The sequence below is a fragment of the Nyctereutes procyonoides genome, unplaced genomic scaffold (genome assembly GCF_905146905.1).
Source record: "Nyctereutes procyonoides isolate TBG_1078 unplaced genomic scaffold, NYPRO_anot_genome, whole genome shotgun sequence".
Lineage (NCBI taxonomy): Eukaryota > Metazoa > Chordata > Mammalia > Carnivora > Canidae > Nyctereutes > Nyctereutes procyonoides.
Genome location: NW_026575128.1, coordinates 15,692,444 through 15,719,733, shown reverse-complemented (window position 1 = coordinate 15,719,733; position 27,290 = coordinate 15,692,444). Strand labels below are relative to the sequence as shown.

General features: G+C 51.8%; 2 protein-coding genes across 5 annotated transcripts in view; one reads left to right on the top strand and one right to left on the bottom strand.

Moving 5' to 3' along the window:
* Positions 1-3,296, top strand: part of RNF220 (ring finger protein 220) — a 228,638-nt gene extending 225,342 nt beyond the window's left edge. For all 3 annotated transcript variants that reach the window (XM_055341687.1, XM_055341685.1, XM_055341684.1), the window contains 3 exons: positions 1,243-1,351; positions 1,494-1,568; positions 2,279-3,296. In XM_055341687.1, coding sequence (XP_055197662.1) covers positions 1,243-1,351; positions 1,494-1,568; positions 2,279-2,350 — 256 coding nt within the window. In that variant the 3' untranslated portion in view covers positions 2,351-3,296. The remainder of the gene's footprint in view (positions 1-1,242; positions 1,352-1,493; positions 1,569-2,278) is intronic.
* Positions 3,297-3,422: 126 nt separating this feature from the next.
* On the bottom strand, positions 3,423-27,290 carry TMEM53 (transmembrane protein 53). Of its 2 annotated transcripts, none has more exons than XM_055341688.1 (3): positions 27,088-27,290; positions 10,917-11,038; positions 3,423-6,218 (listed from the first exon to the last, which is right to left on the bottom strand). In XM_055341688.1, the coding sequence occupies exons 1-3, from the start codon at positions 27,146-27,148 to the stop codon at positions 5,565-5,567; spliced, it is 837 nt and encodes a 278-aa protein (XP_055197663.1). In that variant the 5' UTR covers positions 27,149-27,290; the 3' UTR covers positions 3,423-5,564. The 2 variants fall into 2 exon arrangements, with proteins under 2 accessions (XP_055197663.1, XP_055197664.1); XM_055341689.1 differs by lacking the exon at positions 27,088-27,290 and adding an exon at positions 26,473-26,867.

Here is a 27,290-nt window from a genome sequence, read left to right as displayed (position 1 = left end):
TAAGCGCTTAATAAATTTTGGCTTTTTTATTTGTATTATCATCATTATTATCCCCTAAGGCCCATCTCTGGTAGCATCTTTTCTATTCCTTCAGGCAGCATTCTTACTCTTCCCCATCTGGGAGCTCCTCTGGGTTCTGTTCACTTGTTTTAGAAGGGATGGAAGGGATCCCTCCACTCCTTGAGATAGTCCTGGCTCTTCACTATTCAGTACCGCGGCCCACAGAGCCTTCCGGAAGTTACAAGGACTTTCATGGGCAGGGCTTGAACCAGCAGATGAGGACTCTCAGGGCATCCGATGTGCCCAGGAAGAAACAATAAGGAACCCTTGAGGCCTATGGCCCAGGACCTGGATTCTGTGAGACTTGTGCAGTCCCCACATCTCTTAATTACGTGGCATTTCAGTCAACAAACATTTACTTGTACTCATGTGCCCGCCGTGGGGCTCTTGTCCATAGACCGTATTGGTGGCATGAGCAGCTTGCCCTTGGGAAACTACGTCTTGCACAGGAGACAAGGACGTTTGCAGCTGTGCCTCTGTGTGGTCCGGCGCAGGGTGCTGGAGAGCACAGGGGAGCAGCCACCAGCGGTGGTGCTGGCAGGAGGGTCAGGAGAGGCTTCTGGTGAGTTAGGAGGTGGGGTGGTCCCGAGCAAGCAGAAGGTGCCGGAGAGGCCAAGGGAGTGAATAACGGTGCTGTGTGTGGGCAGGCAGCTCCTTATTTGGTGGATGGAGCAGCACGTGGGCTGGGGCTAGACCGAGGAGTCCCTGGTCAGCTTGCAAGGGGTTTGGTAGAGCTAAGTTATGCTGAGGGCAACTGAGATGTTGGAAATAGAAGTGGTCAGATTTGCCAAATTCTAGGCGCTAAGAGAATAGAATGAGGGATCTGGAGGCAGAAGGGCCATTCAGGTCAGCGGTGGACTCGTGGGAGAGATCATGAGGGCCTGGACCAGTGGTGGCAGTGGAGAGACTACAGAGAGACTGAGAACGAGGGGACAGATTGGAGGGGTCGAGGGGATGGTTGGAGAATGGCTCCCAGGTATCTGGTTTGGAGGCAGAGGAACAAGGAGTTCAATTCTAGAAGGTGGAATTTACAGATAGGGGATTTGGGCAAGCAGGGGCCAGGGACATCTGGGAGACATTTATATATGTATGTGCTTCTAGAAATCAAGGGAGGTGTGGGCTGGAGGTTCAGATTAGAGATGCCAGGCTGCTGCCTGCCCAACCATGCCGTCCTCTTTACAGAATCACCGAAGATTCAGCTGTGACCACGTTTGAGGCCCTGAAGGCTCGGGTCAGGGAGCTTGAACGGCAGCTATCCCGTGGGGACCGTTACAAATGCCTCATCTGTATGGTGAGAGAAAGGGAACCTGGGAGGCCTCTGGTCAGGCTTCAGTGCCCTCTGGGGGGTGGACAGGGCCTCTGCGCTGTGATCGGAGCGCTTTAGAGGGCGGGCCGGCCTCAGGGTGACCCCTTCTCTGCCCCCTCCTCCCTAGGACTCCTACTCAATGCCCCTCACGTCCATCCAGTGTTGGCATGTGCACTGCGAGGAGTGCTGGCTGCGGACCCTGGTGAGGTGGCATGGGGGTCGGGGAGTGGGTGGCTGTTTCCGGTGATGCTTGAGCCTGCTTGAGGGGAGGGAGATGCACGCAACCGGGGGGAGCACGAGCCTCGAACACAGTGGCAGGAAGCCAGGATAGTCACCCCCCCAGGTCCCTCCACTCTTTGCTCCCCCACCACGTTTATTAAATTCCCTCCCTCCGTGGGTTCACTGCCTGCCCACCCCCAAAGCCCACTCTCACACTAGTGGTGAGATCCCGGGTCAGGAGGAGGCTGAGTGTGGGTAAGCAGGACCGGGGCCTCGGCCCCTCCCCCTGCCATTACTAAGCTCCTTCTGCTCCTGCCCCTGTTCTTCGCTCCGGAGCAGCCATTAAAATGTCGCCCGGAGACAGCAATAAAAGGCCCGGACGTGGGCTCTGTGTCCTGATCAAAGGCCGCATGTAATCTCGTTAGGGCCGCTGCAGCCACAGCTGGACCCAGCCTTGTTCTCATTACCGGGGCTCCCGCTGTGGGGCTGGCCAGGCGGTTTGATCCTGGCGTCCCCCCAGCACAGGAGCGTGCCTGCCTGCTTGCAGAGGCCACCCGTGCATCCCCGGCCTGGGCCAGCAGGACCAAGGTGCCAGTGCACAACTGGTGCGGGGAGACGTGGCTGCAGGCCCGGTGCTCTCCCGAGCAAACATGCGGCAGTGTGTCTAACCAGAGCGCCCTGTTCTCCCTGCAGGGCGCCAAGAAGCTCTGCCCTCAGTGCAACACCATCACAGCGCCCGGAGACCTGCGGAGAATCTACTTGTGAGCTAGCCACCCCTGGCAGGCCTTGCATCGAGCAGCCCCGCCTGCCCGCCTCTGTGACCTGACCCTCCCCCTTGTACATACTTGCACACAGGTTCCCCATGTACATACATGCGCGCACACATGCCCACACGTGCGTGCACGCACACACAACACACACACACAGGACTCTGGAGCCAGAGTGGAGGCTGAGGCCCAGGCCCTGCCTGCTAGCTGCCACTAAGACTGGGGACCATACCTATTCCAGGTCCTGTTCCCAGGGTGGGGCAGGGAGGTGGAGGTGAGGGGGAGTAGTGGGGCAAGGCTCCTGAGATCCAGCCCCCAGACTGACAGACGGACAGACAGACATGCAAACACCAGACTGAAGCACATGTAATATAGACTGTGTATGTTTACAATGTTGTGTATAAATGGGACAACTCCTTGCTCTCCATCCCCTCCCCTTTGGTTGTATGATTTTCTTCTTTTTTTAAGAACACCTGGAAGCAGTGCCCCCTTCAGGGCTGGCTGGGGGCTCGGCCCATCCACCTCTCAGGGTGCCTGCCTCTCCCCCATGGTATCCCTCTCCCTCTTCCATGTGCTCGGTGTTCAGTGGTGTATATTTCTTCCCCCCAGACATGGGGCACATGCCCCAAGAGACACGATCCTCTCCTTAGTCTTAGCTCCTGGGGCTCTTTATAAGGAGTTGGGGGAGTGGGGAGACACAGGAAACGGGAACCGAGCTGAAGCAGGGGCTGAGATGGAGCCTGGAAGAGTGTGCTCCTGGCTGCCCAGCCTTCTGCCAAGAACCATTCCTGGGATTAGGACTGCTGTTCCCAGGGAAAGTGGTCTCCCCCGCCCCTCCCGTGGGCCCCACGGTGTGATGCTGTGTCTGTATATTCTATACAAAGGTACTTGTCCTTTCCCTTTGTAAACTACATTTGACATGGATTAAACCGATATAAACAGCTGCTGCCTCTGTGTGTGTGTGTGTGCAGGGAGGGGTCTGTGATGGGGCCGCGTGGACAGGGGGCAGGTGAGGGGTTAATTCCTGGCAGCAGTGTGGGGGAGAGGACTAGAATGTGGGTGTGCAAAGCAGTGTGGGGTTGGTCAGTTCAGGGGGGCCCTGGAGCACTCTGTCAGGAGTGGGGGTGGGGCCGGGGACCTGGACTCCTGACTATTGATGGGTAGGGGCTCCAGGTTAATTCCTTATCGATGCAGAATCGTCAGCTCATTAATCACAGAAGAGGTCAGAGCTTGGGGGTACATAGCTCTATGCCCCAATCTAGAGCAGCAGCAGCTATGAGCTGGGCAGACACAAACCCCAAGCCTCTAGACCCTGCTAGTCCCCTCAAACGAGCCACGGACCAAAACGAGCATCTCAGCCCCCAAGGCTTTCTTGCTAGTGACCAACCAACACTCCAGTAGAGCTACTGCCTAGATCCTCAGCTGGCTATGGTAGGAACCCCCAGTTGTCCAGTTGGACTCCCGTCGGGAACAGAAGCTGGGCAGCCAGCACTGGAGATGGCACCTTATCAAACTGTCATCCCTGAGGCTGCCCGCTGCCAGTGAGTCATCTGCATCCTGAGTGGGTGCTCAAAGCTGCAGGTTGAGTCCTGTCCTTTACACATTCTCACACCCCAGGCCCAAACTCCATCTTCCCAGGACCCCCCACCTTAGACACCCCGACATCTGGGGTGCCTGTGGTACATTCTACAGAGCAGGGTCCAGTTGGCAGCTCTAGCCTCCAGCACCCAGGTGACAAGTCACCCTGCTTGGAGCCCAGCAAAGGCCCTGCATGGCCCCGGGCCCAGCCTGATGGTACCAAACATCCTGAATACAACAATCCTGGGGCCTAAGATTCTAGGGAATGTCCATGACCTGTCACAGCAGAGCAGCCCCGTGGGGTTAAGGTTTTGGAAGGTAAGTAAGTAATGCCCAGTTCCCAGTGGGCTGGCTCCCCTCAGGTCTCGACTCTCCCCTCGCCTTGCCGTGGGCTCTGTAGGTCCCGATGGCTGGTTACTCCCCCCCCCCGGGGGGGCACATGCTCTCTAAGAGGGGACTTAACCCTGAGCCAGGTGGTGAAGCCCACCCTGCTACGGGATCCTGAGGCCTGGTCTCATGGCCCAGGCAGCACTGCCACCTGTTGGCCATGGCTAGGAATGCAGCCACACAGCTTGGGGATCAGTGGCAGCGGGGCCCCGAGGGCCCAGAGGCCTGACAAGATGCACACCGAGCTTGGCTCTGGAGGTAAAGGGTGCGTCAGCCCGGAGAACGGAGAACATAAGGGTCAGCTCCCTCACTGCCTGCCAAACTTCCAAAGCCCGTCCCCGCCCCGCCAAGTCCCCGAATGCCACAGTAAGCTCAGTCAGCAGACCTCGATTACCTACTGCGCACCAGCATTGTGCAGCAGGGACTGACAGCCCGAGCAACGATGGAGAACCCCAGAAGCCACCCCTCCTGCCTGGAGATGATCCAAGTGGGTCTCTCGAGGAGATGGGAGTTCATTGTTTTAGCCAAATGGCTCCTGGCCCCGGTTCTGGTCTTCGGGGCTACTCACTTAGCTCGCCCCAGCTCCTCCTGGCACTGAGGGCTTCCTACCTGCCTGTGAAACATCCTGCAGCTTTCCTGGACCAGTGGCTTCCTGGCAAAGCATGGGGGGGCAGGCAGGCCTGCCTCCTCTGCATCCTCAGCTTCGCATCTGACTCCTACCTCAGACTCTCCGGCAGGGAGGAGAGAGCATCATCTCCATGTGAACTACTAAGTGGGGTCTGTGCGGAGCTGCTTCATGCTGCAGGGCCTTGCTCTCCTGGGGCTTCAGGGCAGAAGCAGCGCCCCGCACCAGCCTGACCCTATTGTCTGGCACCCCCCCTCAGAGCTCACCGTCCTTCCAAGAAGCTAGAGACCAACCCCGAGGCTCATCAACCCCACTGTCCCCACTTGGTTGACCCTACAGAGCCTGGAGCCACAGGAACCAGCAGCCTGCCGCGCACCTGCCTACACGCAGCCACTGCGAGACTCCTACGTTAACCCGTCCAGGTGCTCCCGCCCTGGGATGCCGGGACAACCAGTCCCCGCGGCAGAGCTTCAGTGGGAATACTCTACTTGCGGGACGACAGTCCCCAAGGGCTACAGGGGAGTTGAAGCAAAAGAGGACCCCACCCATGGATACAGTTTGCGGGAGGTGTTGGGCATTTATTTCTGGAACAGAGGCGGGGTGGGTGGGTGGGGCAGGGGACTCAGCAGTGGACGCAGCTGCGCATGAAGTTGACGCAGAGGCTCGTGTAGTAAGTGGGGTAGTCGCGGAGGTGGCTGACATGTGCAGATGACACGAAGTCCACTGAGCGCACCAGGACCCGGTGTGCCAGGCGGGCCTCCACCATGCGCTCCACGTCCCTAGCCAGCACCACCTCGTCGGCCCTCGAGTAGAGGTAGAGCTCGGGCCAGCGAGAGGCTGCGTCGAGCAGCCGGTCATAGAAGTGGGTGTGGAAGAGGGCCGTGAGGGGCGCAAGCAGGCCGTGGAACAGGACTGCCACCAGGGCGAAGGCCACCAGGAGCAGCAGGCGCAGCGCGGCAGGCCGGCGCTCCAGGACAGTGGCCAGCGCCCGCAGGGCCCCCACCAGGTTGCTGTCGCCGGGCCCGCTGTCAAAGATGGTGCCCACGACGCGCAGGCGACAGAAGCGCCGGTGGGTCTGCAGCAGCTCCAGCACGTACCGGTACAGCATGACCCCCGCATTGCTGAAGACATGGAAGAGCAGGGGCTCCTTCTCCACCTCGTGATCAAAGAGCAGCTCAAGTAGCTTCTGGGCCAAAACACGAAGTGAAGGGATGCCCAGGGACTCGGAGAAGAAGACCATGTGCCACGGGGCTGTGTATCGGATGACGATGCAGCCCTGGGGAGAGGAGAGAGGCCTGCTGGGTCGGGGGGGGGGGGGGCGGGTCCCTGGCGGGTCCCGGGCAGGGGGGGGGGGCCGGGGGCCCACGGGCCTGGCACGCTCCAGGCACCGGCTCCTCGCCCAGACACGGGCCCTCTCGACTGGAGGCGGCACTCAAGGCCCACGTCCAGAATGATCATTCCAGGCCGGCCCGTGGCCCGTGCCCCGTCTCCTTCTCACGGTCCCCTGCGCCTCATCTGCTGCACGCCACTGGCGTACTCAGGCCTCCCTCTTGGCCACACTGGCTGCAGTGACCCCCTCTGCACCGGCCCCCCGCCTGGCACCGGGGGCACCCCAGGGAACCCCACGCCGGACACGGCCTGCATGCCCCAGCCCTGCCAGAGGCCACTTGTGTGCCGGGCCCGCATCACAATAGCCAGTGGCCTCAGCTGCCCCCCTGCAGACCCCCAGGGTCCCTCCTGGGCCTGGCAGGGCCTAGGGCCTGGCACCCAACCCGGGCTCCCTCCTCCCACTCGCCCTGAAATTCCAAACATGGTAACACTGTTGTTCCTTAAATTCTACAACCTGAGCCAATCTCTCCGGTTCCCGGACCCCTCTGTGCCCGGGTCAAGCACACCTCCAAGTCTCCACATACATCCTTCTCTAGGTCACTTAGGAACAGTGGCCTAGGGGCAGCCCCGGTGGCACAGCAGTTTAGCGCCGCCTGCAGCCCAGGGCGTGATCCTGTAGACCCTGGATTGAGTCCCACGTCAGGCTCTCTGCATGGAGCCCGCTTCTCCCTCTGCCTGTGTCTCTGCCTCTCTCTCCCTCTCTATCTCTATGAATAAATAAATAAAATCTTAAAAAAAAAAAAAAAGGAACGGCGGCCTACGCCATGTGCCTGGGGCTCATCCCCCTCACTGTCCCACTCGGGAGACCAAGGGCCCGTTGCCAGCAGGGCCTGAGGTCAGCCCAGGGTGTCACACGGGTTGGGGTTCTCTTCCTGGCACCACTTATCAATTTCCTGGGCCTGTGCGTCCATCTGTAAACTGGGATGACATCCATCTCACAGGGTTAAGGTGGAGACTGAATGACAAAATGCACTTCAGGGGTCCCATGCCGCCCTGGCCCAGTAACCCGACGGGACGGCCAGTGGTGCAAGGAGTAATAAGGAGCACGGCGCTTGGCCGCAGCACTTAAGGACGAACGACCCAGAGCTAAACAAGTCGCCGAGCTAACCCTGCCACCAGCCCCCTAGCCTCACCCCTCCCACGGACTCCAGGGTGACATCTGCCCCCAACCCCTCCTGGCACTATTCTCACCAAGGCCCTGGCCTGCCCTCGTCCTCCGACTCTGCAGACGGGGTCACTGATGCCACCTGGCCCCTCAGGCTCTGGGACACTCCATAAAGTGCTCTGTTCTAACTTCCCGACCACCCCAACTGACACACGGCATCTCCCACAAATGCACACACACTCCCGCCTCACACCATCGCACACATGCAACTCCCAGAACTAAACCCACGTCGCATCCCACAGGTGCAGACACTCATGTGCATTCACGCGCACCCCCCACTCACTCATGTGCACCCAGCACACCATCTGTGAATACAGATGCACATGCACACATACCATGGGCAGGTGCACGGTTACATGCTGCACACCCCCCAACACACACACACATACACACACACACACTCCTCCCCTGGAGCATTCACATGCAGAAATAAACCACAATTCCTGGGAATACGTCATCTATGGGGACACACATGGTGTGTGCCCTCTAGTTCCGCGTCATCTGAGGGTGCACACACGGGACTCGTCCTACAAGGGCCCAACGCTCCCGAGGGAGGGCACACATGTGCCAAGGCTCCCTGTGCCCATGGGTCTGGGCCCCACTTCGAGGCTTCCCAGGTGCCTGGCATCCCTGAGACCACCTCCCCAGGCAGATGCTCCCTGCGTGTCAGATCCCAGGTTCCCCCCAAGCATTTCCCCATCTCTGGGCACACTGGGCCCGGGGCCCTGTGTGGCTCCTTGTCTCCCTCTCCTGTATTTTCAGTCTCCTCCTCTCTCTAGATTCCTGTCAAATCAATCTCATTAAAGAAAAGTGGCAGGAGCAGCAACAGCAGCCACCCCTTCGGGGCACCTGGGTGGCACAGTCGGTTACGCATCTAACTCTTGGTTTGGGCTCAGGTTGTGACCTCAGGGTCCAGAGACGGAGCCCCACATCCAGCTCTGTGCTCAGCGGGGAGTCCGTTTAAGAGTCTCTCTCCCTCTCCCTGTGCCCCTTCCGCATCCCCTCTCCCACATGTGCTCTCTCTTAAATAAATAACATTACTATTTTTTTAAAGCCTCTATTATACTGTGTTCCCCTCTAACTCTCTCCTACCCTCTCTCCACCTTCCTGGACAATCTTTGACACCTGCCCTCTCCACCTCGTCCCCTCCCACTGACTCCCCCGCCCTGCTCTCACCAAGGTCACCCCTCAATCCCCCAAATGGCCAAATCCCATGACACCTCCTCATGCCCACTGTACTCTCCTTCCAGCAGCGCTGGCGACCACTCACTCCTGACTATACTCTCTGGTAGCCCCACGTTGGGTATAGAGATTACTTAAAAATAGAATCTTCAAAAAAATAAAAAATAGGGGATCCCTGGGTGGCGCAGCGGTTTGGCGCCTGCCTTTGGCCCAGGGCGCGATCCTGGAGACCCGGGATCGAATCCCATATCGGGCTCCCGGTGCATGGAGCCTGCTTCTCCATCTGCCTATGTCTCTGCCTCTCTCTCTTTCTCTATCATAAATAAATAAAAAATTTTAAAAAAATTTAAAAAAAAATAAAAAATAAAAAATAGGGATGCCTGAGTGCCTCAGTGGTTGAGTGCCTGCCTTCAGCCCAGGGCGTGATCCCGGAGTCAATAGATCGAGTCCCCCATCGGGCTCCCTGCATGGAGCCTGCTTCTCCCTCTCCCTGTGTCTCTGCCTCTATGTGTCTCTCATGAATAAATAAATAAAATCTTTTTAAAAAAATAAAAATAAAAGTGCCTTAAGGAACAAAGTAACTAGATGCAGTGGGTGATCCTGGATTGGATCCCAGTTTGGGACATTCCGGGGACCGTGAGAGAATCTGAATATGGACTGGGGACTCAAGGAGATAAAAACAGATTAACATGGCAAGGTGGAGATCATGATCTGAAAAAAGTAAATAAATAAAGCAGGATACAAAAAAAGTATATAAAATAGATCTCGTCCTGGGATCGAGTCTCACGACGGGCTCCCTGCGTGAAGCCTGCTTCTCCCTCTGCCTGTGTCTCTGCCTCTCTCTCTGTGTGTCTCTCGTGAGTAAATAATCTTTAAAAAAAATTAAAGTAAAATAAAAAATAATAAAATAAAATAAAGTAAAATAAAATAATAAAATAAAATAAAATAAAATAAAATAAAATAAAATAAAATAAAATAGATCTCGTTTAGTGAAAGAAAAGCTACACCCGGAGAAAAGCTGGAAGGATGGGCACTGCTAGTCAACACAGGTGGTAGATAGGGCATTTTTACTTTCTTTTTAAAAATCAAGTATCCAGACTTTGGGGTTGGAAATGCTTTTCTCCACACCCATCCTGTCCTGACCCCCTTCCTTTCCCAGAGGACCCTGGGATCTAACCCCACACTCCCACATCAACCCCCCCCGGGGCCTTCCCCAGCCTCTGCTCTGCACACTTGCCCTTCCCCGCAGTCTCTGCTCTGGTCACGCTCACCTATTCCTAGTCTCCCCCTGCCCTCAGGGATCTTAGTCCACTGAGAAGCCAGACAACCAACCTGGCCCAGTGAGTGGAATTGGGAAGTGGCTGAAACTACCTGCAGAGCAAGGCCATTCGTAAAGGGTGTAAAGGGCGACGCCAGAGGACTGGCCCTCTGGTCGGGGGAAGGCCTCGGGCTCAGAACAACATCCCCACCCCAGCCCCGAGCCCCTCTCCTATCCTGGGGCCCCCACACTCGACAGGCCCACTGCAAACGGCGGTCAGGGGAGGGAGGCCAAGGCAAGGGGCTGGGGGCACCGGCACTGGCCTTTCTCCCAGGAGATTCCCATCCCCCTCAGCCCAGGGCTTCGGGGTGCCAACCAGGGCTGTCGGCACTGGCTCTCCCTGCTTTGGGAGGTCTGGGCTGAGGAGGGCAGGCCCTGGCCAAGGGCCAAAGATGTGAAAGGGGCCTCTAAACTATAACCAGGCCCCCCTCAGGCTCTCCCGTTACCACAAGCTCTGCATCCCGAACTCTTGGGGTGGCCTAAGAAGAAGCCAGAAAATGTCCAGCCTGAGTCTCTTTTCCAAGAGGCCCTCCTACGGGAGGCATGTGACGGTGCCAGGTCGACCCTAAGACACCTACCTGGTCAGCAAGGGGCCATCCCGGGAGTACCCGCTCCACCCAGCACCCTGGGCCCAGGCTCTGGCTCAGCAAGAGCTTGAGATGTGGGCCGACTCCACAGCTGGGAGCACACCGGGGCTGGGCTGCCCACTGTGGGGCTGGAGGAAGCGGGTTGAAGGAGATAGAGCGGCCGCAGAGCTGGCAGCGAAGACGGGATAACCCTGCCGAAGTCCCCATGGCCCCGGCCATTCTGGGTGCCAGGCCTGCCGCGCTGGCAGTCGCTGCAGCCTGGGTGGGGGGGGCTGAGCCCCCCAAGGAGCAGCCCCCAGGCAGCGCCCCTGCCCCCAAGCCTGCGGTACTCACCCTCTTGCGGTAGATGGCGCTGTACTTGGCAAGATTCTTGTCGGTACAGCCACCCCAGCCCAAAAGAATCACCAAAGGCTGCCGGGCCCCCACCTCCTTCTGGCCTGGGTGGGAGCTGCTCTCTGAAACACAGACATGGTGGGACTGTGAGCACCAGAGTGGCCACGCGGGGTGTGGGGCGAGGCCCACTGGCCAGCCCAGAGCCCACCTAGCTGTAGACCGGGAGCCAACAGGTGCCAGACACAGGCGCTCAGGTCCCCATGGGGCATCCTCCTCTAATCCTGCCTCAAGTGGCATTTAGGCCTCTCGGGAGGTGATGCGGGGTCACTGGAAAAACCCACATGAGGGCGCCTTTCTTTAGTAACTCAAAGATGTAGCCCTGGTGAGAGAAGTGAGAACCTTCTCCATGCAATTTCACCTTCTAATCCAGGGGTCAGCCAACTACAAGCCATGGGCCGAATCCAGCCCACGGTCTGGTTTTGTAGGAACCACACGCTAAAAATAATAGAGGTTTTTATATTTTTAAATGGTCAAAAAAAATCAAAGGAAATAACATTTTGTGACACATGAAAGTTATATAAAATTTCAGTCTGATTGTCCACAATAAAGTTTTATTGGAACACGGCCATGCTCATTCATCTACTCGCTGTGTGTAGCTGCTTTCATGCTAAAACAGCAGAGCTGAGTAGTGGCAACGGAGACCCTGTGGTTCGCAAAGCCTAAAATACTTAGGGCCCTTTACAGAAAAAGCCTGCCAGCCCTATTCTAATTTCACAAGCAGTTGGAAGGAGAGGACCTTAAATGGAGAAAGGGATAGGTCAGTGGCATCAGGGAGGAAGAGCACGCAGCCCCTGAGGGTCCATACCAACCTGCCCACCCCATCCTGTAATCCTCGCCGATGTGTACTGAGCCTTCACACTCAGAACATCACTAGCAGGTATATTACTGCAGATGATGAAACTAGGGCACAGAGAGGTTAGGGTAGTGGCCTAAGGCACACAGGAAGCGTACGGCTGGGAATCTGGCCGCTGCCCCCCGTCCGAACTAAGCCACTTGAGGACCTTCTGTGCCACCAGCACCGTCCCCAACTTAGAAGCACGTCTCCTTCATGAGGTGCACAGGCACAAGCCAGCCGCCTTCTCTGTAGCTAGTTTCCCAGAGGCCTCCCTGCAACCTTGTTAGCCAGACCTCACTCATTTCCCGCGCCGAGTAGGGACCCAGCCGCTCCGGGGGACTTCTGTGCAGGGTCTGTCCATTACTAGTTCTCTGCCCTCCCGAAAGGGCTGGGCTGTGCCCTTCCAAGTATCAAGCCACTTGGCCATGCTCAGCTGCCACCTCGAAATTTATGGATGCCAGTGGTGACCTGGCAACAGTAAATTTCAAGGCTAGTTAAGAGGATGGTAAATATAAATCACTAACCTTTGGACAAAAGGAAGACAACAATTTCCTGTGGAAATTAATGTGATTGAAAAGTTCACTGTTCCTGCTCTCCAGCAGTGGTGACTCTGGCCTTCAGAGATTAACTGCCCGCCCACACGGGGATCCCAGGCTGGACTGCAACCCGGCCTGGAGCAGAGGCTGCCAAGCGCCTCAGGCCCTGCTGTCGCCTGCCAGCCCTCCCAGAATCCCCGGATGCTGGCCTGGCCCCTGGTGAGGGAGACGGGCCCACAAATCTCACTCAGGCCACTCCAAATAATCGCACTGCCTTTCCAGGCCCAGTGTCCCCATCGGGTGTCCCCCTCTGCTGCTAGGGCAGCTCTCCAACTGCCCTGGCCCTTCTGGCAGAGAGGCCACATCTGTGCCTCCCTGGAACCCTAGACGTATATCACTGGGGGTGACCACCCATGAAGCTCAGGCCTCAACAGCCTCCTACCAATCAACAGCCACCCATTTGGATCTGCCTTGGAATCCCTGAGATCCTGGAACTAGATTCCTGAGACCTGCCCCAGGGAGGCTCCCTCACCTCTGTGCAGCCGCCTGAGCACAGGCTCCCCTCCCCTAAAGTGGTCTGCAGTGGTCCCCCGTGCCACCACCAAGACACAGCAAACGGCCTCGGCATTTATCTCACATACACAGAAGGCAGCCAAGGGACGTCACACCCCCTGGTGGCCCCCAAAGTTAAGGCCAGCCCCCACCAGCAGTGATGGTGCATTTTGGGTTGGGAAAGGTTCCAACAGCTTCTGCTGGGCCTGACCTGCCCCTCTCCCACAGCTGGACTTGGAACCCCATTCCGCTCCACCGGGTCTTACGGGAACACTTGGCGTCACCGACTCAGGTAGGCATTTCCATGAAGAAACTCTAACAATATAGACATCCTGGGGCATCCAGGTGGCTCAGTCGGTTAAGCGTCTGCCTTCGGCTCGGGGCTTGATCCCAGGGTCTAGGGTCATGATCCCTGGAACCTGGGATCAAGCCCCACATCCAGTTCCCTGTTCAGCGGGGAGTCTGCTTCTCCCTCTCACTCTCCCTTTCTCTCTCCCTCTCTCTCAAGTAAATCAATAAAATCTAAAAAAAATTAAAAAATAAAAAATATATATAGACACCCTGAACACACTGCCTCTCTCTCAGACCCCAACCTCTCCGTACTGCCCCTCACGGGAGGGGATTGGTCCCTCCCTCCAGCTAGGCACTCGAGGCTTCCCCTGAGCCACAAGTGTTCTTTCTGTCTGTGGGCATCTCCTATTCCCCCAACAATCTCCTCCCGGGGCCCCACTCTCAATACTGGTTCCTAACTTAAGCCTTTATCCTGACTTCCTCCCACCGGAGCCATGCTGCCCCTTCTGATTCTGTATTTCAAGGGCTACAACCCAGAAAAATCCGAGGTGCTCTGGCTGAGATTGCCAGAGACCAGGAAAGGCCTCCCAAAGGAAGACACATCTGCTGCGCTGGCCCAGAGGCCCAGTAGGAACATGCCAGGCGGAGAGAGGTCATGAGCGGGGGCAGAAGGCCATGGAGATGCTACAGTCGGTCTGAGGCCCAGCAAACAGTCCTGGGGGGCTAGAACCTGGGTGAGGAGGAGCAGTGGTTGGGAGAGCTGCCCAGAGTGGGCCTGGGGCCCGATCCCACAAGGCCTTTCAGGCCATGCATAGGAGTTGGGATTTTATTTCACAGGAGTAGAGAGCAAATGATGATTCTGGAATTGGGGGAAGCGGCAGGATCCCATCTGTACTGATTAATGACTTGCACGATTAATATGTGTCTCTGCCTTTAGCTCCGTGAAGGCAGGCACCGAGTGTGGCATGTTTATCACCGCATCCTCAGTGCCTAGCCCCGCAGCTGGCCCATTCAGGCACTCAGGAGAAACGTGCTGGAATGAACATGTGGCTGCAAAGTGAAGGATGGATCCAAGGAGAAAGAGCCAGCATTCTCCTTGTTACCCACTGCCCTTTCCAAAGTAATAAAAGTGATTGTTATGGCTATTGTTATTTATTGCCACCTCCAGATCATGATTCCTCCATCCTTTTATAAAAGCCCCTGTTCCCTTTATGCTTATTCCACGGCCATATCACCCACTTCCCTCCTGTGGCTGACATCTCAGGGCCTCTGGCTGCTGTCCCTTAGGGACAAGACTCAGGCACTGGCTCCATCTCTCATTTGTACTCTAAGACTTCCCATGACCCAGTGCAGGCAATCAAATCCACCTCCTAAGCCATCACAGACAGGTTCCAGCCCATCTGAAATCCACATCTCCGTCCAGCTCTTACCTCCCCCTCTTTCCCATCACCAAGAAAAACAATAATGGTACCAGGAAAAAGAGCATTATGTGTCAAGCAAGCACTGTTCTATGCACTTTATAGATCAACTCATTTATTTTTATTTTTATTTTTTTATATATCAACTCATTTAATCTTTACAACAATCCCATGAAAAATGTACTGTCATTATTCTCATTTTACCAATGAACAACCAAGTCACAGAGATAATCGATAACTGGCTCAAGGTCACACAACTAATAAGCAGTGAAAGTGGAATCCAAACCCAAGTGGTCTAGAGACCACTGTAACCACTGTCCCAGCTGGCGCCTTGGGTAACAAAACCCAAGCCCACAGTCTGAACCACATCTCTATCACCTCAGTTCCAAACGAGTACACATAGCTACCTTTGCACGTCAACAGATCCAACTCTGACCTCTTTCACCTCCTCCTCCTCAGGGACCTGTCACCCCAGCCAGAGCCCCAACATATGTTACGTCATTTGGCTCTGCAACCATCCTAGGAGTTAGTCACTATTGTTCCCATTTTAAAGACAAGAAAACTAAAACAGAGAGAGTAAGTCCCTCTCCCCAAGAACACGCAGCCAGAGCCGGCTTCCATCTCTCTGGACCACCATGCCACCCCACTCCCACCCCCAAGACTTCACACGTGCTCCTCCCTCCCTGGCCCAGGATGCTGCTGCTCCACATTTATGATTGGCTAATGCCCATTCCACCTACTGAGTCAGCTCACTCTTCATTTCCAGGAAGCCTCGCCTGATGCCTTCCTCAACCCCTTCTCATCTCCCACCCCAATCACCAGACTGGGGTAGATGCCCCTCTGTACTGTCACAGCACCCATCATCACCATGCCACTGCGCTTATCACACTGCCAAGCAGTGTCCATGTGGAACAGGTAGGAGGCTGCTCTAACATGCACGGTGAGAGATGGCAAAGGTCTGACCCAGAACAGTGGAAAACAGGTAGGCAGGTAGAGGGAAAGGACAGGGACAAGAGTAATTTTGGAACATATATCAAAAGTCTCAAAAATATGCAATCTTTGACATAGCAATTCCACTTCTGAGAAAGAAAAATGTTTAATCACATGGTAATGTTTGATAATACATTAAGCAAATTAGAGACATAACTATAAGAGCTAAAACCATAAAACTCTTAAAAGAAAACACAGGAGTAAACCCTTGTGGCCTTGCATTAAGCAGTGGTTTCTTGGATGTGACCAAAAGTGCAAGGAATAAAAGAAAAAAAAAGGATAAATTGGGACTTCATCAAAAAAACTTTTACGGGACTTCATCAAAATTAAAAACATTTGTACTTCAGAGGACAGCATCAAAAAAATGAAAATAACAACCTGCAGAACAGGAGGAAATATCTGCAAATCACATATCTGATAGGGGGCTTGTATCTGACGCATACCAAACAACTCTTACAATTCGACAATAAAAAGACAATCCGATTAAGATGGGCAAAGGATAAAAAAAAAAAAAGATGGGCAAAGGATCTGAATACACATTTCTCCAAAGTAGATATATGAATAACCAATAAGCACATGAAACGATGCTCAACATCACAGTCATTAGGGAAATAAAAATCAAAACTATGAGATCCCACGTTATACCCACTAGGGTGGCTATAATCAAAAAGTCAGATATTGGGATCCCTGGGTGGCGCACCGGTTTTGGCGCCTGCCTTTGACTCAGGACACCCGGGATCCTGGACACCCGGGATCGAATCCCATATCGGGCTCCCGGTGCATGGAGCCTGCTTCTCCCTCTGCCTATGTCTCTGCCTCTCTCTCTCTCTCTCTCTCTCTCTCTATCATAAATAAATAAATTAAAAAAAAAAAAAAACAAAAAAAAAACAAAAAGTCAGATATTAACAAGTGTTGATGAAGATGTAGAGAAATCAGACTGCTCGTACACTACCGGTTAGAATCCAAAAAGGTGTAGTTAGTTTGGAAAACGGTTTGGAAAAAAAAAAAAAAAAAGGAAAACGGTTTGGCATTTCCTAAAAATAAATAAATAAATAAATAAATAAATAAATAAATAAATAAATAAATAAATAAATAAAACATCAAGTTATCATAGGACCTAGCACTTCTCTTCCTAGGTAAATATACACTTAAAAGAAGTGAAGACACGGGGACACCTGGGTGGCTCAGCGGTTGATCATCTGACTTCGGCTCAGGGTGTGATCCCAGGGTCCTGGGATCGAGTCCCACATCGGGCTCCCTGCATGGAGTCTGCTTCTCCCTCTGCCTGTATCACTGCCTCTCTCTGTGTGACTCTCATAAATAAATAAATATAATTTTTAAAAAAGAGAAGTGAAGACATGAACACAAAAACCTGTACACAAATGTTCATAGCAGCTTTCTTCACAATAGCCAATAGCCACCAAGTAGAAACCATCTAAATGCCTATCACCTTTAAAAATGATGTGGTATATCCATACAACGAAATACTATTTGGTCATAAAAAAGCAATCAAGTACCAACACAGGCTACAACATGGATGAACCTTGGAAATCTGTGCTAAGTAAAAGAAGCCAGCCACAAAAGACTATCTACCGCATGATTCCATTTTATGAAATGTCCAGAACAGGTAAATCCGTAGAGGAGTAGAGCAGTGGTTGCCAGGAACTGAAGGGAGGAGGGAACAGGGAGTGACTACTAATGGGTATAGGGTTTCTTCTGAGGTGTCGGAAATGTTCTGGAGTTAGTGGTGTGGTTGCACCATCCTGCCAATATACTAAAAACCAATGAATTGTACATCTTAAAAGGGTGAGTTTTATGGCATGTGAATTATATCCCAACAATACTATCATTTAAAAAAAATTAATAGTAATAGGGGTGCCTGGCTGGCTCAGTCTGCAGAGCGTACGATTCGTGACCTTGATGTTGTAAGTTCAAGTCCCATGGTGGGTCGAGAGATTACTTAAAAATAAAATCTTTAAGAAAAAATTAGTAGTAATAAATTAAGTGAAAAAGCAAGTTGAAAAGCAGCATATGTAACAGAATATACATATATTTATAGGTGTGTGTATATATATATGTATATATATATATACACACACACACACACCTATATACTGATACATAGAAAAAACACATCAAATATTAATAGCAATTATTTCTAGCATTAGTAGCAATTGCTTTTTCATGATTCTTTTTTTTTACCCATTTTCTAAAATCAGTAATGTATTACTTTTGCAATGAGAGTTAAAATGTTATTTTAGCCCTTTGGCAAAGCAGAAGTATGCTTTTCGATCCTGGCAATTCTTGAGCATGCACAAAACAATTTATTCTCACAGGCTCCCTGTCCTCTAGAATTTCTCAACAAAACAACACTGACACCAATAATATAAGAATTACAGATACATATATTGTACAACAGTTTAAGTCATAAAACTAAGGCATAAATTAGATTTTTTATATCCCAGGGGCATGTGGAGAAGACAAAGGAAAGGCTGACAAGGCATGAGGGTCTGTGGCACAATATGTGCTTTTTATCTGTAAGCCAGAATCAAAATGCAAAGAATCTATGTTTTCTTTTTAAAATGCAAAGAATAAAAGAATCCTCAGTTTCCTCTACTCCCCAGAAATACTTTCTAGAATCTCACATACCTGGTTCTGGTTTGGTGGGGTTTTTTTGTTTGTTTGTTTGTGTTTTTTTTTTTTTTTTGCTTTTTTTTTTTTAAGTAAACTCTGTCCCAAACATGGGCTTGAACTCATGACCCCAAGATCAAGAATCACATGCTCGGGTGCCTGGGTGGCTCAGTGGTTGAACATCTGCCTTTGGCTCAGGTCGTGGTCCCAGGGTCCTGGGATCAAGTCCTGTATCAGGCTCCCTGCCTGAAGAATCACATGCTCTTCCAAATGAGCCAGCCAGGTTTCCCCCAGTTCCCATATTTATATATTTGAATGACTTTACTTAACATTACCTTTTTTTTTAAACTTCTTGAAATAATAGCCTACCTGGGAAAGTAGCACCATATCTATTTTTTTAAGATTTTATTTATTTATTCATGAGAGACACAGAAAGAGAGGCAGAGACACAGGCAGAGGGAGAAGCAGGCTCCCCACAGGGAGCCCGAGGTGGGATCCCAGGACCCCGGGATCTCGCCCTGAGACAAAGGCAGATGCTCAACCACTGAGCCACCCAGGGGCCCCAGTAGCACAGTATCTTAAGAGTACATACTTTATAAAACCATATCCGAATTCAAGAGAAGGAGACAAACCAAGAAAAAGACTCTTAAGGATACAGAACCAACTGATGCTGACCAGGGCGCGGGGAGGGGGAGATGAGTGAAGCAAGGGATGGGGATTAAGGAGCTGTGATGAGCACCAGGCGATGCATGGAAGTGCTGAATCACTATATTGTACATATGGAACTAATGATACATTAATTGGAATTAAAGTTAAAAAGTTGGGCAGTGGGGGATCCCTGGGTGGCTCAGCGGTTTAGCACCTGCCTTTGGCCCAGGGCGCGATCCTGGAGTCCCGGGATCGAGTCCCTCATCGGGCTCCCTGCGTGGAGCCTGCTTCTCCCTCTGCCTGTGTCTCTGTCTCTCTCTATCTGTGTCTCAAATAAATAAATAAATAAAATCTTTTTTAAAAATTAAATTAAAAACTTTACAAAAATAAAACAAAAACCTTATTTGCATCCAAATCCCTGGCTCTGCCACGAATAACTATAAGACAGACCTTGAGCAATCTCTCTAAACTTCAACTTCCTTATCTGTAAAATGGGGCTGTTGATATATAGATTAAATAAGATTAAATAAATCTGTGCATCGTATCCAGCACAAAGAAAGAGTTCAATGAACCGGAGACACCGTTCCTTCACGAGGAACACGTGCGTACAGGAGAAAAGGAGAAAATGTCTAATAAAATTGGAATCCCACTGTTTTGTAATCTGCTTTCTTCCACTTAGCAATATATTGTGAACGTCTCTCCCTGTCAGTTTATATATTTCTCCATGACTCTTTTTAGTGGCTATGGAGCGACTGTAGAATATTTCATAATTTGTGGTGACCAATCTCCCATTATCGGACATGATGTTTCCAATTTTTGCTATTATAAAAAAAAACTTTATTGGACACCCCTTTCCTTGTGTGTGTCCTTAATTGTTTCCTAGAAATGGAACTGTATTCAAGCAACACCTTCCAAATGGGAACCGAAATCTACACACCACTGGCTTAGGAGTGGAGCTCCAGAGCTGAAATCTGGGACCACGTGGGGTAAGATACTTCAGCTCCCCAAGTGTCTGCTCCTCATAGGTAAAAGGGAGTAAGAGCCCTCCATACATAAGGTGGCTGCCCATTAATCAAATCGCAACAGGTGCTCCTGGCAGGCCTGGCATGTGAGCAGGACATGGTCAATGGCATAAAAGCAGCGGAAACCCCAGTAAGCTCAGGGACAGGAGTCCTGGAAAGGGTCCACCAGGTCTGAAGCTCACATCCAGAGCCTAGCACAGCGCCTGGTATAGAGTAAACAAAGTCTAAAGCATTTTTATTAATGTGTGAAAGAGATTATGATTCAAAAAACACAGGCATACCTCAAAGCTATTATGGGCTCATTTCCAGACAACTCTGATAAAGCGAATATCACAATAACTAATTTTTTGGTTTCCCAGAGCATGCAAGAGTTATGTTTATATTATACTGGTAGTCTATTAAGTAGCCACTAACATAATATAAAAAAAAAAAAAAACAAAAAACAAACAAAAAAAACCAACAACAACAACAACGTACATACCTTAGTTTAAAGACACTATATCGCTGGGGCACCTGGCTGGCTCAGTCAGGAGAGCATGCAACTCTTAATCTCAGGGTTGTGGGTTCAAGCCCCACATTGGGTGTAGAGTTTACTTAAAAAAACAAAATCTTGGGCAGCCCGGGTGGCACAGCAGTTTGGCACCGCCTGCAGCCCAGGGTGTGATCCTGGACACCCGGGATCGAGTCCCACATCGGGCTGCCCTGCATGGAGCCTGCTTCTCCCTCTGCCTATGTCTCTGCCTCTCTCTCTCTCTCTGTGTCTCCTATGAATAAATAAATAAAATCTTTAAAAAAAAAATCTTTAGGAGCGCCTGGGTGGCTCGGCAGTTGAGCATCTGCCTTCGGTTCAGGGCATGATCCCAGGGTCCTGGGATCAAGTTCCACATTGGCCTCCCCGTGAGGAGCCTGCTTCTCTGCCCCCCCAACCCCGTGTCTCTCATAAATAAATAAATAAATAAATAAATAAATAAATAAATAAATAAATAAATAAATAAAATCTTTAAAAATACATTGCTAAAAAATGCAAACCATCATCTGGGCTTTCAGTGAGTCATCATCTTTTTGCTGGTGGAGGGTCTTGCCCTTATGTCGATGGCTGCAGCCTGGTCAGGGTGGTGGGTGCTGAAGGCTGGGGTGGCTGTGGCGATTTCTTAAAATAGGACAACAAAAAAGTTTGCCACACTAATTGACTCTTCCTCTCACAAGTGATTTTCCTGTAGCATGTGATGCTGCTTGATAGCATTTTTCCCACAGCAGAACTTCTTTCAAAATTGGAGTCAATCCTCTGAAACCCTGAAACTGCTTTAGCAACTAAGTCTATGGAACATCCTAAATGCTTTGTTGTCATTTCCACAATCTTCACAGCATCTTCACCAGGAGTAGATTCCATCTCAAGAAATCACTTTGTCCATAAGATGTAACTCCTCATCTGTTCAGGTTTTATCATGAGATTGCAGCATTTCAGTCACATCTTCAGACTCCACTTCTAATTCTACTTCTCTTGCTCTCTCCACCACATGTATAGTTACTTCCTCCCTTGAAGTCTTACGCCTCAAAAGTCATCCATGAAGGTCGGAATCAACTTCTTCCAAAGTCCTGGTAATGTTGCTATTTTGACCTCTTCCCATGAACCACAAATACTCTTAATTGCACTTGGAATGGTGAATCCTTTCCAGAAGGTTTTCAATTTACTCTGCCTAGGTCCATCAGAGAGTCACAATCTGTGGCAGCTATAGCCTTAAGAAATGTATTTCTTAAATAATAGGACTCGAAAGTTGAAACTACTCCTTGATCTAGGGCTGCAGAATAGATGTTGTGTTATCAGTCATGAAAACAACATTAATCTCATCATACGTCTCCATCAGAGCTCTTGGGTGACCAGCTACATTGTCAATGAGCAACAATATTTTGAAAAGAATCTTTTTTTTCTGAACAGAAGGTCTCAACAGTGGGCTTAAACTATTCAGTAAACCTAGTTGTCAACAGATGTGCTGTCATCCAGGCTTTGCTGTTCAATTTAAAAAGCACAGGGAGAGTAGATTTATCATAATTCTTAAGGGTCCTAGAATTTTCAGAATGGTAAATGAGCACTGGCTTCAACTTAAAGTCACCAGCTGCCTTAGCCCCTAGCAAGAGAATCAGCCTGTCCTTGGAAGCTTTGAAGCCAAGCATTGACTTCTTCTCTAGCTATGAGAGTCCTAAATCATATCTTCTTCCAGTATAAGACTGTTTCATCTACACTGAAAATCTGTTCTTGGGATGCCTGGGTGGCTCAGCAGTTGAGCGTCTGCCTTCGGCTTGGGGCATGATCCTGGGTTCCTGGGATCGAGTCCCACATCGGGCTCCCTGCTGGGAGCCTGCTTCTCCCTCTGCCTGTGTCTCTGCCTCTCTCTCTGTATCTCTCACAAATAAATAAATAAATATAATATTAAAAAAGAAAGAAAGAAAGAAAGAAAATCTGTTCTTTAGTGTAGCCACCTTCATGAATTACCCTAACCAAATCTTCTGGATAACTTTCTGTGCTTTCTATACCATAACTTGCTGCTTCACCTTACACTTTCATGTCATGGAAATGGCTTCTTTCCTCCAGCCTCATGACCCCACCTGTGCTAGCTTGCAGCTTATCTTTTTTTTTTTTCTTCCAGCTTTTCTTCTGCGGCTTCCTCCCCTCTCTCAGCCTTCACAGAATTGAAGAGAATGAGGGTCTTGCTCGGGATGAGGCTTTGGCTTAAAGGAACATCTGGTCTTCTATCCAGATGACACAAACTTTCTCTACATCAACAGTAAGGTTGTTTTCTTATCATGCATGTGTTCACTGGAGTAGCACTTTATTTCCTTCAAGAACTTTTCCTTTGCATTCGCAGCTTGGCTCTCTGGCACAAAAGGACTGGTGTTCACCCTCTGTGTTCCATAGCCCTTCCTTAATAAGCTTACTCATTTCTAGCTTTGGATTGAAAGTCAGAGACTCCTGTTTCTTCCTTTGACTTGAACACTTAGAGGCCACTAGTGAGTTATTAACTAACCTAATTTCCACACTGTCTCAGGGAAGAGGGAGGCCCACGGAGAGGGAGAGAGAAGATGGAATGGCCAATCGATTAAGTTTGCTGTCTTGTATTGGCAGGGTTCGTGGTGCCCCAAAACAACAACAATAGTAATATCAAAGGTGATCACAGATCACCATAAAAAATATAATAATAATGAAAATGTTTGAAACATTATGGGAATTACTAAAATGTGACACAGAGACATGAAATGAGCACATACTGTTGGAAAACATGGCATCCATACACTTGCTTGATGCAAGGTTGCCACAAACCTTCAATCTGTAAAAAAAAAAAAAAAAAAAAAAAAAAAAAAAAAAAAAAAAGCACATCTGCGAAGTGCAATAAAGCAAAACACAATAAAAGAAGGTAGGCCTGTAAATTAAATTCCTCTGTTTAAAAAAAACAAAAACAAACAAACAAAAAATAAAACCCTTTGGGAGCCCCACAGGCAGAGAGGATTGAGTCCCAACTCCCTCTTCACCTGGGTCTCTAAAACCTCTCTGGTGTGACAGGTCTGTGGGACCACCTCAGTTTCCCCCAGCGCCCCTACTTCTTGCACTTTCTTTGCTCACGCCATCTACCTATCAGCGCTGTGAAGCTCTAGATCCAGCTTGGGCCACTGTTTTCCAAGAAGCCATCCCGACCAATGGGGCCCACCGTGGTGTTCAAAACCACTCTGAACTGTTTCCTGGGTGCCAGTGAAAGCTAACTGAAGGTTAAGTGGCCTTTCCCTCCCCATTCTTTTTTTTGCTAGAGCTTAGCAGAAGTGCAAAGTCACAATAAAACCTGGGCTCACGATAAATTCCTCACTTCCCCTGTCTGTGACCTCCGAAAGCCTTCCTTGTACTCTAAGGGTAAACCCCTCACCCAGACCCTGTGAATCAATTATTTCTGAAAATGTTTACTTAACATGAGAGCAATATAGTGCCGTTAAGAAGGCCTGCTGGCCTGCCCGCAAGCCAAAGAGGGGCCCTGGGGCAGAACTTGGCCACCCATTCTCTGGCTGGGAGAAAGCGCAGCGTAGCCTTGGCCTGGGATGTCAGAGCATCTCTGGCTCAGGCCCACATTCAGCTCATTTAGCACCTCATCCATGCCAGGCTCTAGCAACAGTGAGCAAAACCAACAAAAGCGCTACAAAAGGGATCCCTGATGTGGAAGTCAGAATAGAACCTTCCTCAAGAAAATGAGACAGGAGCACAGTATTAGGAGGGGAAGGGGATCACTGGTCAGACAAGAAGGATGTAGGGAGATTCCAGGTCAAGAGATCAGCTTCAGCAAAGCACCAGGCAACTAGTCTCCCGGCATGAGCATCCCACAACCTACTGGCTGGTGGGATTCCCAACAGAAGGTTCCTAGGCTGCCCAGCCTGGGCTCTGAACACCTCAGAGCTGCAGCTGCCTTCCAGCTAACTGATGGGCCAGCAGCAGCCGCTCACCTGTCAACTCTGAGCAGCGTTGGGCACTGCGGTTTTGATGTTCAAATATGGAGGACAGAAATTCCAGAAACTAAATATGACTGTCCTACATATTTCTCCACCATTAAATGCAAAAGAAAGACAATCTCTAGGATCCCCACAGGCTGTCCCCGTATGGAGCCATGTCAGCCTGCAGGGAGCTCTCTGCAGATGGGAAACAGATTCAGGGGATCATGGTGTTGTTATCTCATGGTGTTGTTATCTCCTTCTGAGGAGGTCCTACAACCTCCAGCTCAGCTCTGGGGCATGCACTTTGAGAGGGAAAGGCATGATGAACTAAAGCCCATTCAGAGGAGGCTCTCGGGACCACATCAGAGGAAGGGCAGTTGACAGTCCTAGAGGTATTTCTCTTGGAGAAGAGAGATGTGAGGAAGGCATGAGCTGACCTCTTGAAGAGAGAGGGAGATTACCTTGCTGTATTGTACCCACCATGACCCTCTTGTCCTGCAGTTACCGCATCATTGCGAAACCACCTGCTTATAAATCCTCATCCCTCCCCAGAACCACAGCTCCTTGCAGTGAGCCCGTGTGTGAATCATTCCGAGGCAACAGCAACGAGCCTGTGGCCAGGACACAGCAAATACTGAACTAAAAGCAGAAATGACAGGAAGGCCTATCACGGCTCAAGAAAAGGAAGTGTTTTCTAACAATCCCAGGTACCTACAACAGGCCAGCATGTCTGGGAGGAAGCATCCTGTCAGTGAAGGGTCTGAAAGCAACAGAATACCCTCATGCCAGTAGAACTAAATGCCCCCCTGAGGTTTCTTCCAACTCTAAGACCTCTCCCCCTGAAGCAGTGAGGTGACCCACTAGCAGAGGGGATACACCGATGCCAGGCACACACATCAGTCACTATCTTGTGAACCCTAACAAGCCCGTGAAGTAGGCACTATAATTTCCATTCTACAGTGGAGGAATCTGAGGCCCAGGAAGGTTCAGTAACTTGCCAAAGCCATAAAGCCAGTAGGGGGTAAAAGTGAATTGTGAACCGAGATCACCAGGCTACCCACCTGCACCGAGGGAAAACGTACCCTCCTAGCCACACGGAGGGCAGCTTCCAGCCCTTTCCAGCTGGTGTGGCTCTCCGAGGGCAGTAACATTAACTGGCTTCATCTCCCCCTGATGCCAAAACTCTTCAAAAGCATTTCTACATCCCTAAGCCCAAAAGCCCTGCGCCACCATACCCAGCTCTAAGGAAACAGAGTTGGGCTAGGGCCAGCTGTCCCGTGGGAGCCTAGGGGTCGCCCTCTCCTCCTAGACCCCAACCAAGTAACACAGGATGCTATGGGAGGGGGCCCGGAGGGTTCTCCTGAAGAAGGCAACATCTGAGCGAAGCCTTCAGTGAGGAGCTGGACAAGGACAAGCAAGGGGGCAGTGTGGGCCAGCGGAGGGGAAAGGGCATCCCAGACAGAGGAACAGCAGGAGCAAAGGCAGAGAAGCCTTTGCTTTGTGTGTGGGGAAGCACAGCAGTTTGGGTTGCCAGAACATAAAACTCGGGGATCCCTGGATGGCTCAGCAGTTTAGCACCTGGGTGTGATGCTGTAGTCCCGGGATCGAGTCCCGCATTGGGCTCCCTGCATGGAGCCTGCTTCTCCTTCTGCCTGTGTCTCTGCCTCTCTCTCTTTCTGTGCCTCTCATGAATAATAAATAAAATCCTTTAAAAAAAAAAAAGAACATAAAACTCAAATTGATCAGTGAGTGGAAGGGCACGGTGATTAGAGAGACAAGCAGGGGCTGCCAAACGATGAGGACTTTGAACGCCACCTTCAGGAACCTGGACTTGATTTATCCTGAGGCCAAGCAGGAGCCACTGAGGGGTCTTGGGGAGAGGGGTGGTGGGCTAAGGCAGAGAGACAGATGCTGGCCTCGGGGCCTCAAGCCTCCTCTAGCAGCATTCCCTGTCCGGGCCACACTTTCCACTGTCTGGGCCCCAGCCCAACTCCCACTGCAGGGGCCCAGGCCTGCTCTACAGGCTGCTCATCTCTTGGAGCCTCCCCCACACCTGTCTTTAATGATAGGACTGTAGGAAGGAGTAATGCTAACCACTCTACTTACTCCACGCCAGACACTATGCTGGGTCCTTTACACAAGTTGCCTCAGTTGTGCAACCCACCGCCCTGGAAGGGAGGCTGCTGTCAGGAGCCTCGCTCTGTAGATGAGGAAACTGCCAAGGGTCATCCAGCTACTGAACGGAGGGTCTGAACCGACTTCTCCCTGCCGGCGGCAGGCACTGCGGGGCTACCCGCGGCCACGGAGAGCGGGGGGAGGAGTCCCGTGTCCGGCGGCTTCTGCAAGGACCCCCGGGAAAACAGCGGGTGGAAAATAGTGGGTGGGCCCCCTACGCACACCGCCGCAGAGGCTGGAGGCGGGAGGCCCGATCCCAAACCAAGGAATCAGGGCCGCCCCCCGAGCTCGGCAGCCGTCAGTTGCGGGGGCAGCCGCGAGGCCCACGGCCTGCGAGCTACGGCTGCAAGGACAGAAAGAGCCCGGCGCGGAGCCGCGGCCGCGGGGGCGGGGGGGGCGGGGCGCGGAGACCACTCGGGGGCGGGGCTTGGGCGGGGGCGGGGCGCTAGGGGCGGGGCTGCGGGAGGGGCGGGGCCACGGCTGCGCTCGCGACCCGCAGGCTCGTTCGGTCACCTCCCCACGGTGGGCCCGACCCTCGTTCCATACCCTGGCTCCGGCAGGGCTCATCCGGGATCTCGATGGTGTAGTCCAGCTCAGCCGAGGCCATGGTGAAGGCGCCAGCCCTCGGCACGGGCCTCCGCCGGAACTCCCGCTCGCGCGCCCGTGCCTCACCCGGGAGCCTCCCGGGCGCCGCCCAATCACCACCCACCGCCCCCGTCGCCGCCCAATCCCCGAGCCGCGCTCTGTGA